An 11,662-nucleotide genomic window follows, 5' to 3' on the forward strand; every position below is an offset into this window, starting at 1 on the left:
GCAACAAACAACTTTAATCTGCTCAATGTATGCTCGCGCGCACAGACATAAACAACAACAGGAGTACACCTCACGTTTTGAAAAGTTCCCCTTGATATTCTGTTATGGTTCAGTACTGAAACAACAGCAAGCAGCCGTAGGTCTACATTAACAGATATTCTGTTATTTATTGGAGTTCAGTACACAATCGGCAGCAAGCAGCTGTACATTTTATGGAGATGCTTCCGTTGTGATGCATGTTCGGACAGTGGAACTTATCGCTCCCCCTCCCTCTATCTCTCTCTCTGTAGACTTATAATACAGAGGCTCTGGTTGTACGGAGCCTGCAGAGCGCGCGCCTACACTCTCTCTCACGCGCTCTCTCTCTCTCCCCCACTACCTCTCGCTCTCTCAGGCACGCAGCAATTTTATGAATAAATGAGGGAAACACTGGAGATTAAATATTCTAAAACAAGTTGTTTGTATAAAGTTGTCATTTTTATTGTTCTGCACTTTTTTTGATTTGGTCAAATGTCAGAGTTGTGTTAGTTTAAGTGCCAGTTCTAGCGCTAGCCCTTAGTAGGCCTATAGTGTGGCTGCCAACAGTCAATATTAAATAATATTATTTTTATGAATTAATTTGCCTCTTGCGTTAAATGTGTGTAGAAATAGGCCTACAGTGTATTTTAATGTCTACCATAATGGTGGTACTTGGAGAGCCAAATATTTTCGGAGGTGGTACACAGTCTAAAAAGATTGAGAACCACTGCTTTAGACTAATGATTGGCACATAATGATAAATGCATCACTATAAACCCAAATGTAACATCAGTGATCCCTCTGCAATTAGAAAAGGCTGCACTGCCACTCGGTGGTGAGGCTATGACAGAGCACTGACAGAGTGTGACTAGAGGATACCTCAGTGTATCCATTCAGTTACTCAGCTTGTCAAATTCATTAACTCTATAGAAAGATCTTTTCATACAGTGGACGGTTTGCTAAAAAAACATCCTGGCAGGAGAAATGATGAGCTATTGAATAACATGCTATAAAATAACAGTGATCATTTGAGTTCACTGGAAACACTTTGCCATTGTGTTGAGAACATGGATGTATGCTAATGAGTTCCTAGCAGCCTCAGTTTTATTCTGCTTGTTCTGTTTTATTTTCTGAATAAACCAACATGCCCCTGGAAATTATATTTTTATGTGGTCATTGTTTGTTTGTATTTTATGTTTTCTTGCTTTTTGTCCCTCTTTTTCAAACCTCAGGTTGTTCTTTTTATGTCTTTGTACAGTTGACCTATTGTACCCTCAGGGGACGATGAAAAGTTAGAATGCTGACCAAAGGTTAACATTAAACCTTTTTATAACTTTTCTTGTAGTGTCCCTGTGGGATCGATATAGTGCTTTTAATGGGTTGATTTGTTGTTGTGGTGTTTTGTTGTTGTCTGGGTTCTTATGCTTTGTTGATGGGTATGCTTCTGCACGTATTAGGTATTATTATTACTACTTCTGATCTGATCTGACAAACAGATTTTTAAGAGTGATAGAATCATGTAGGATACTTATTGTGAAGCTTTTTACTGCAAAAAAAACTACATTTACTAAATATTTAATTTTACGTTTCACTGCTTTGTCTTGTATCATTGACAACAACAACTGTTAACACTTTCAAGATTCAAGATTCCATGTATTTGTCATGTTTCTCATGTATCTGCATACATAAAAAAGAGGAAATGCTGTTTTCCCAGCCCCAAGCAGCGTGACACTTTGAGAGCACAATGGCGGCAGGAAAAAGGCTCTTTGGTTTACAAACACAAGGCTTGAAAAGTGACATCTACTTATTAAAATGAGCTCATGTGTGAAAATGTAAGGTGGGGTAGGTTTCCAGGGGGTCCCAAAAAGGTGCTACACCACCCCGAAGCCCAAGAGTATATTTTGAGTCTCACCACTTCATGTACATTGCATTGCATTAGGTACCAAGCAGCAAAGCACTACACAAATGTGAGGAGTAAAAAAAGTTGATTAGTTTAATAACAATCAAAACTCTTAAAGAGTCAAGCATGTATGTAAAATGTTTGTGTTTTTACAAACAAGATTGAAATGAAAACTCACAAAATCCAGAAGGATTGACCTCTTGTCAAGCGAAAAATAAAAGAACATATTTGTGAAGACATCAAAATTTGGACACAAGACAAAAGAGGTGAATCGCTGCAGAACGTTTTTATCAGTTTTGTCGCCAGCTTAAGCATCTTAAAACTCTAAAATGTGATTGAACAGCAGGATCTGAAGAAGCAACTGGTTATCTTTCAGTTTTAAACACGTGCAGAGCTTCACAGGGAGTGTTAGAACTTCTGTGTATATGTCACAGTCTGTTAAACATTCAAAGCAGGTTTGAGACTGATGAGATGTCCCAGTCCTGTGGCAGAAAACGTTTTTATGTCAGTCACGTCGGACCATAAAAACTTAGATTTGATCAAATGTTTCAGAGGATTGCTGTAAAAACAAGTATTCACAAAGGACTCTCATATGCTTAATGTCTTTGATCGGTATATATTCAGAATGAATCTTAAGAGTTTTATATCAGATCATGACAGAAGTGGTTTTGATTTTCATTTACAGTCTATTAAATATAACCGATAACTGTAACATAGTCATAAAATGAGAATGCCAGTTTTGATCATTCTGTCATATTTGCTTAATATGGCACAGACAAAGGTCAATATCTCAACATTGTACAAATATATAAATAAATAATATCAGTTTGTGTACGAAGCAAAAACGGGAGATGACCCTGACACTGAGCTACAGGTTTACACCAGAAAAATCACAGAAAAGGAGGCTGAAAGGTAACAATCAGCTGAAAAAGTAGATCAACACTAAATCCTCTTTATACACTTGTTAAATTGGTAAATCACACGTACAGTTGCTTTACTGCAGTCAAGCCTCTGATTGTGTCAATTACAAATTAAGTTATTTTCCATTTCCAGAGAATATCAAGTCGTTCTGGGCTGGTGCACTGTTGCCTCACAGTGAGAGATCACACAGGTAGATGCCGTACAATGGGAAAGTACAAAGTGAATGTTTCTCGTCTTTATGTCAAAACATGTGGTGTGAAAACTTCTGATGACGTGAGAAATCCTTTTGTCTTCATGCAGGCTGTTTGGAATGGGCTTTTCTATGACTATGCATGACTATTCAGGTTATTATTTAGGTGAATTATTTTGTATGTGTATACACATTGTCGTTGGCAAGGAGCTCCATATCGTGACTGGCACTCGTGTCTTCTTTCTTTTATAAATCAAGATAACACACAGACGTCTTCAACAAAACATCTCAGATGCTACTTGAACCATGTGACTCTGATGCAGAAAGATTATTGAAACCTGTCTAAACCAGCTGCACGAGATGCAGCTGACAGACAAATGTAAAGAGGAGAGAAAATATGAAAGAATTTGCTGAAAGATTAGTGGGTCTGACAAAAAATGTGCAAAAGCCTGTTTTCAAAAATAACATGTACACCCCTACCATGTCATTCAGCATGGGAAACAGAACAACCACCGTTCATCCATCATCGTCTGCACTGAGAGTCATTTGTCTCCAATCGTCCTATGTGGGAGATTTGTCTCTTTATGGTGACAGATACTGTATGCACCAACAACTCTCAGACTATTGCTGTTTTGCAATATATGCACCTGATCTCCCTATTGGAAGCAGCCACAAGTCAGTCAGCCGTTATGAGGGCTGCACCTATTGATTTTTCTAACAATAAATTGTCTCTCTTTTAGTCAAATGCCTGACAGCACCTATAGGCAAAATATTACACTTCTGGATGAGCAACTTGTTTTACAGTCAGTGTGATTTATTGAGGTTATACATTCTTTCAATGACCTTCTTTCATGGACAAATGCTCAAGGCGCCAATCACAGATGAAACTGACTTGTTAAATTCTTGAGGATTTACAGATTGAGGGCTTTTTTTGAAGGCTAAAATTCTTGAACTTGTTCTGTCAGCAACTTGACTTCTTACCAAACCTGACGGTTCAGTGGAAAATGAGTGTATGATGTAAGTTTAGCTCTAACAGCCACTTTTACCAGTTTTTCTGTGCAACATCCTCTGAGGTGTGCAAAAACAATGTCAAATGCTGTGAATGACACTTTTCAGTTGTATAATATAAATTAAATGATTTGTAAAAACTACATATATTGTGGCTATTTGTCTAAAAAACAAATTAAGATAGAATTATAAACAAACCACAGAAATTCAACAAACAGGCCACTGATGCACCGTTCCAGTCTTATGCAGGCAATAAGTTCAATGTCCAGTCGGGAATCTCTTGTTTCTTCATTTCATTTAGATAATGACGTACAAACATTTCCTACTGCATCACATTCACCAGTCTCATTGACATGATAAAAAAAAAACCTGTGTCGCTTCCTGGTGCATCACCCAACACCTGGAACATTTAAAGGGTTCCTAATCAACCCATGTGCTTGGCAAGGCGCCCACTGCCCGTTGGTGTTTACAAACAAAACAAATGCAAAATAACAAATAACTAGAAAATGGCTGCTACACAATCCATAAATTTAATTTTTTTAGTACGCCAGCTGCACTAAAGCAGACAGGAAGGGTCTTCGCAGACACCGCACAGAAGTTTGATCCGCTGCACTCTCCCCTCCCTGACGGACACTTACAACTCCCGCTGCCTGAACAGAGCAACCTCTTTCCCTGTGGCAGGCGCTACAGGTCCACCAGGACATGCACAAACAGATTTAAAGACAGTTTCTTCCCCAGAGCCATAACCGCACTGAACTTCAACATGCACTGATCCTCCCACCCTCATCACATACACAACGATGGTCCAATTCATCATTCCTCCTCTCCTATACCCTACTTCTCCTGCTGACGGATGTCTGTATGTTTGTGCACTTTAATGTGAAGCATTTTTAATTCCATGTACAATTGTATAATGACAGTAAAGGCTTTCTATTCTATTGTTGTTTTAAAGGTCAGTAGCTCACAATGCAGGGACTTGGATTGGAAACCAGAAGGACTCCGGTTCATGTCCCTTTATGGACCAAGTCTGGAAGTTTGGCTGGTAGCCAGTTCACTTCCTGAGCACTGTCGAGGAGCCCTTGAGCAAGGCACTGAACACCAAACTGCTCAGACACTTTTTTGTTTGCAGCCCCTCACTCTGACATGTCTCCATGAGTGAATGTCCATAGGATCCTTCTTGTGCATGTGTGTATTCCTGGCCTCTATGTGTGTAGCCTGTATCAACAATAAAGTGAAAAAATGTAAGTTACACTTAGGGCTTACTAAAATATATCTTCTTCTTTTGCAAATAAATTCAGAGCTGTACACTAGGATTCTCCAATTTGATTCAATGATTGTTATTGATGGTGTCAGGTATTTATTACGAGCATACTTCCTGTAATTAAGCACCTTTGTCAGGTTTATTACAAGCGACTTTGTCATGCTCTCTAATACTATGGTTATCAGTACAAAATTCCATGTCAATCAATGCAGTAGATATTCTTCAGTCTGTCTGTTGGTGGGAGTGACCCTTCAGCATACAGCACAACAATTCTCTAGAGCCATTTCACTAACACTGATAAAATCTCAACACCACCTGCTTGTCAAACCCTGAGGTCTTCTTTGAGTCAAAGTTTAAGACATTGATCTGTCACCGTAATTCCTTCCATTATGGAGTCAAACAAACGGGCATTGAGTGAAAAATGTCATCACACACTCTGTCTTTCCTCCATTGTGTTTCTTAAGCTGGTATGTGGATTCATTTGTTTGAAAGGACACTGAGGGCAACTTACCCAGTTGCCTCAGACACATATGTATCAGCCACAAAATACATTTATTTAGAAATTTGAATGAATAGATCAAAACTAGGTTAAAAATCACCTTCCTGCAAAAAATTTTTTTTTTTAAAATGGTTCTACCACAACCTTCTTCATTAACAAACCAGCAGGCGAGCAGAGCATACTGATGTTAGTGTAACTGTTTACACAAAAACATGACTGACTGGTTGAGGGGCTTGTTTTGCAAAGCACATAAGCAACAACGTCTCACCTGAGGTCTGCAAACACCAACATGAAACTGAATTATTACTTCACATTAATTACAGTCACCCTTTGAAGCATGAGGACTGAGTGTCTTTTATGACATATGTGCATTGCTGACTTATTCTTTATATTATTTGAGGGGAATTAAACCGGATTATCTGCTACACAACAGTATGCAAAATTGTTGCTTGGGCCTTGAGGGAAATGCTGTTACAATGTTTAATCAGTGGGGCTTTAAGTGAGTTTGTTGTTTGTTGTATGCTGTTGCTTTAGCGGTGAAAAAGTGAAAGTCACAATTCTCTCCGCTCTAGATAGTTCAGTTTAGAAACCAACAATGCTCTTAATCCAGGAAGAACGTGATCATATTTATTAAGCTAAAAGCACAAAGAAGTGATCCAAAAACTGTGGATTTCAGAGTGTTTTCAGAGTGAGATTTTTTTTAGGCGTTCATCTTTGTTTTAATCATATCATTTCTCCAAACTTTATTCTCATCGTTGAGCTTTTACCATTTTGAGGACAAATATTAACAATCATGGATTTCTGCATTATTTTTGTGCTAAGCACCCTTCAAGTTGCCATGGTAAGTACTTTTATAAATATGCATTACTCTAAACGAGACAGTGATCTTCCAGTTTATTTAATACTCTCAAAACCCCTGATGCTTCCTTTCTAGTCTCTAGAGCCTTTGTTGATGGGTGAGTTGTTCTTTGTTTATTTTATTACGTTTTTTCATTATATTTGACTACAATGGATTATGAAAAAAAGTATTAATTGCGTGTAATTATGATTACAGTGAGTTCACAGATAGTGTTACTGTAGCTAGTGAAAAATGTGTTCATGATAATATATTCAAATATTGTTTTATCTGTTTTATTAAAGACATGGATGATGATGGGGACTGGGATATAACAGAGATAAATGAAGGTAAGAGGGTGTTTAAGTTTTAGTTCTTTGAAGTTTATAACTGAGACTGTTATTTGTCCCCCTATGTTTTTGACATAAAAAAGGACTGCTATATTACATATTAGTGAAAGAAAACAGATCACAAAATATATCTTGATATGGTAAATGGACTTGAGCTTGTATAGTGCCTTTCTAGTTTTCTGACTCCTCAAAGGGCTTTTACACTGCATGTCACACTTACCCATTCACACCCATTCATACACTGATGGTAGAGGCTGCGTTGTAAAGTGACCATCAGCAGTAATTAATCCCATTCATACGCTGCCTATGCAGAGAGATCAACTCTGGATTTAGTGTCTTGCCCAAGGCCACATCAGACATGTGGTTGCAGGAGCTTGGGCTCAAACCACCAACCTTCTGGTTAACAGACGACTGACTCTTCCACTGAGTCACAGCCGCCCCTACATGTTTTGTTATTTATCGGCTTCCAGTAACAAAAGTAATCATCATTCTTGTTTACCCTGCAGGCCTGGATTTATTTGAGGGTGACATCATGGAAGTAAGCAATGTGCTTCATATCTTGCCATTTTATTTTTTTGGGATGTCACGTTGAGTTTGTTTCTATTAATGTGACAACTTTACTTTACCCAAGGAAATGCAGACACAAACAAGGGTAGCCAGGAATGCCATTTTGAATCAAAAACAGTTGTGGGACATCCCTGTCCCTTATGTGTTAGAAGCCAACCTTGGTGAGTGATGGTCAACTGACCCTTTTTTATGAACAATGTTTGTATACTGCTCGGGCATTAATAGGTAAAACCACTGTGGAAAATAACTGTGTATTGTCTGTCAGCACAGATGTAAATGCTAAAGGAGTCATTCTGCAGGCCTTTGAACATTTCCGCTTGAAGACATGTATTGATTTCAGACCCAGACAGTCTGAGGAATACTACCTTTCAGTCAGACAGAATCCAGGGTAAAACATGCTCCTCCAAGCATAGTTAATTCAATTTCTATTTCTAAAATTAACCATATGATGATTTATTCATGATTTTGTGCCACTCTTCTTCACTGCAGGTGTTACTCTTTTGTGTCAAGGATTGTTAAAAGTGGCCAAGTTGTCTCCATTGGTAGGCGATGTGATCACCTTGGTATTGTCGAGCATGAGTTTCTCCATGCTTTGGGATTTTATCATGAACAGTCTCGATATGACAGAGATGATCACGTAACCATTATCTGGAAAAACATAAAAGACGGTAAAACCATTCACCTTTTCATAACATTTCATCTACATCATTGGAATCTTTGACAACTATTTGACTATTTTGTGTATAACTGTTTACATAATACCTAGCCGTTGGCTACATGAGCAAGGTTAATACAGTTTTTTCAAAATGTATTTTCCTGAAATGAGCAGTCTCCAATACATACAAATTAAATAATTAAGGATATTTTACTTTTCAAGATACATAATTACCATTACATAATGTGCTACATTGGTTGAAGTGTCTAATTATATGTCTGTCTGGTCAACAGGATACCAGGGAAACTTTAGGAAGATAAGCCAAAGCTTAAGAACAACATTTAACACTCCATACGACTACCTCTCAGTGATGCACTACGGAAAAAAGGTTTTTTCTAAAAACACGGGAGACACGATTGCCACTAAGCTACCTGAGTATCAGGACAAAATCGGCCAGCGAATGGAAATGAGCTTCTTTGACATGTACAAGTTGAATCGCCTTTATAACTGCAGTAAGTTTTGGATTGTTCTCACAATGCTAGAAAGCGCCAATCAAATACTCTTGCTTGAATCGTGCTATATTGTGATGTAAGTTTCTGCTGATTGATCCCAGATGCATCAATTACTATTGTGGAGCATTGTAACTTCAGTGTTGATATCTGCGGGATGAGCTGTTGTGAAAAAGGTTTGGCCAAAGGTTGGAAGAGATTGAGCAACACTGCAGGAGAGCCATTAACTGACCACACCACCCTGACCAACCCTGGAGGTAACAACTCATTTCAAGCCATATAACAACTTGCTTTTTGTAGATCAGTCCCAGTGAACGAGACATTTTTACATCAAAGAGATAGTAATAATCAAAAACTGTCAACCCTAAAAACTACCCAGGTTATTTCATGCATGCTAGCACAGCTTCAGGTCATGAGGGTGACTCAGCCTGGCTGGAGACCAACAGGATGAATCCCACTGGAACATGTAACATCCAGTGTCTCCAGTTCTACTATTACCACAGTGGAAGTGAGTCGGACAAGCTCAACATTTGGATCAGAGAGTTCCAAGATGAGAGGGAGTCAACAGGAAAAAGGCGCCTCATGGGTCAGATCACTGGTGAGCAAATCAGGGACTGAAAATGCCAAATTGAAAGGAAAAATACACCCATATTAACTCTGTCTACTAGCATCACCTGCACAGTTTTCACCTGCAACATCCGCAAGCTAACAGTCTCACATAATAAACTAACAAACAAGCATGTTTGCCATCTTAGTTAACATGTTAGCATGCTTAATTGGATTGTCATTAGATTTGCAGATATTTGCTGATAAACCAAACTAAAAATTTGACCAAAGATAAAACGTCAGGGGATCAACAAAATTATCTTGCTGAGTCATGAATGTGTACACATTTAAACGCTATAGGTCAATAACTTCTGGTGAAGACATTTAACTCAATTTAACTCAACATGATCTGAGGAAAAGGATAACTGAAGTCATCAGAAGTTATCCTCTGGCCACCACAAATGGTTGTACCAATTTACAAAGCATGCCATCCATTTGTGGACTACACATTTAACTTACAATCTAACATAGTCTCTCATGGTGACACTTGTAGATGACTCACAGGACCACCATCACTGGGGTTCATCCACTGGGGACTAAATTTGGGTACATGATGTTTGGACAACCCTTACAATACTCCTGGAGATGTTTTTCCATCTGGGCAAAAGTATCATGTAATCAACATTACTACTCGTTGATTTGCTGAAGCAAACATAAGCAATCAAGTATTTTATCCTTCCAGGTGAACCATCATTTAAATGGACGTTTTACAAGGTGTCCCTGAATGCTACCAAGCCTTTCCAGGTCGTGTTTGAGGTGCGTAAAGGAAACGAAGAGTCTTCAGGAGGCTTTTCCATTGATGACATCAACCTGTCTGAGTCTGGGTGTCCACATCATGTCTGGGAAATCTCGGATTTCGAGAGTCTCTTGACAAGCACTGACTACAATAGTTATCTGCTCAGCCCTCGGGTGTACTCTCCTGAAGGCTATGCTTACCAGATGTTGATTGCTCTACGAGAAACCTTCTTTGGAGTGTATTTTCGTTTAGTGTCTGGAGACTATGATTCAACACTCCAATGGCCGTGCCCATGGAGGCAGGTGACCTTTATCATGCTGGACAAGAACCCAAACATTCAACATCAAATGTCCAATCAGATCACTCTGACAACTGATCCAACTTACAGTGAGTATTTAAAAGTGATATCTGAATGGTCTACTGGGGTTAATGTGTCGATCTATCATCGCAAATATTTAGAATAATATCATTACAGATTTGATTTGATTCGAAAAAGAAAATGTGTTCTGTGTTTTTCTGAAGCTGCATTTGACAACCCTCGTATGGTTGGAAGACAAATCCAATGGAATGAAGAGTCTCTTTACATGAACCCAGCCTATGGAGTGAACTCGTTTCTCTCCTTGGAGCGAATCAGGAGCCGGGACTTCCTGAAGGAAGGCACTGCTGTATTTCTCTTCTCAATGGAGGGTGAGCTTTTGTGTTTATTCCTAATCAATTGTAGGATTAACTAAATCTTAATATTGCATTGGAGAATCTTTTGTTTAAGGGCCGAGGAACTTTTCGGTTTGTGTCAGTATTTCTTATCTCTCTTTGCTGATCTTGTCCCGTATATGCATAACAAGTGTAGCTCATAAAGAGGCATCGATATTCATGTCAGTCAGTCTTATTTATGGAGCTTAAAATGTAATCAACTTCAACCCAGATTCCAAAACATTTGAATGTTGAAGAAAATATATATAAACTGAACATCAAACACAGAATCTGTGAATAATATATACAAAAAAATAAGTTGTTTTTCTGTGTCTTGTTAAATGTCCATTTGAATTTCTATGCCTTGTCTCTAGCTATTTCAAACCTGCAGCATAGCAGCTCGCTGCCTTGCCCAAAACATCCACCAAACAAATTCACAACCACACACTCAGACAACTCTGACCAAGGTCCATGCAACGTGACGGTAGGTTGTAAGTCTTTATTAAATAAGCTGTTACATTCAATGTTACAATCATACTTGCCAACATAACATAACATAAAAAAATTTGAATGACTGTTTTTTTTTTTTTTCTTAGGGTTGACACAAAAGCTGATATGGGGCTGAAGCAGATGTTCCTTGAAGTGTTATCGCCTCAAAATGTCAAGTTTTACTTTATTTGCTCGCCTTGTAGATATCTATGTATCTGTTAGGAAGAACAAATAGATTGAATTGGAAAAGTGCATCCTCCTTTGCTGCAGTTAACGGATCCTTGTTGTTGAAATCTTCACGTATAAAGTAAAATATATATATTTTATCTTCATTATTTTGTGTGGTGTTTTTTATGCTTAAAGAAGCAAGAAGATCAGCAGACCAGGGAGCTAACGTTAAAGGATTGATTTGGCAACAAGTGACTTTT

At 38.4% G+C, this 11,662-nt stretch overlaps 1 protein-coding gene across 1 annotated transcript; it reads left to right on the forward strand.

The window, feature by feature from the left end:
* Positions 1-6,341: 6,341 nt before the first annotated feature.
* On the forward strand, positions 6,342-11,565 carry LOC132983121 (meprin A subunit beta-like). The gene is made up of 14 exons (XM_061049363.1): positions 6,342-6,638; positions 6,732-6,753; positions 6,938-6,982; positions 7,489-7,520; positions 7,614-7,710; positions 7,820-7,937; positions 8,039-8,217; positions 8,498-8,716; positions 8,818-8,970; positions 9,093-9,311; positions 10,002-10,442; positions 10,578-10,742; positions 11,120-11,229; positions 11,342-11,565. The coding sequence occupies exons 1-14, from the start codon at positions 6,591-6,593 to the stop codon at positions 11,345-11,347; spliced, it is 1,854 nt and encodes a 617-aa protein (XP_060905346.1). The 5' UTR covers positions 6,342-6,590; the 3' UTR covers positions 11,348-11,565.
* Positions 11,566-11,662: the final 97 nt, after the last annotated feature.

This window comes from Labrus mixtus, chromosome 11, assembly GCF_963584025.1.
Source record: "Labrus mixtus chromosome 11, fLabMix1.1, whole genome shotgun sequence".
Classification (NCBI taxonomy): domain Eukaryota; kingdom Metazoa; phylum Chordata; class Actinopteri; order Labriformes; family Labridae; genus Labrus; species Labrus mixtus.

Coding starts and splice junctions, on each gene's coding strand:
- LOC132983121 (XM_061049363.1), top strand. CDS start 6,591: ATGGATTTCTGCATTATTTTTGTGCTAAGCACCCTTCAAGTTGCCATG. Junction 6,639..6,731: donor GCACCCTTCAAGTTGCCATG/GTAAGTACTTTT, acceptor CTTCCTTTCTAG/TCTCTAGAGCCTTTGTTGAT. Junction 9,312..10,001: donor CCTCATGGGTCAGATCACTG/GTGAGCAAATCA, acceptor TTATCCTTCCAG/GTGAACCATCATTTAAATGG.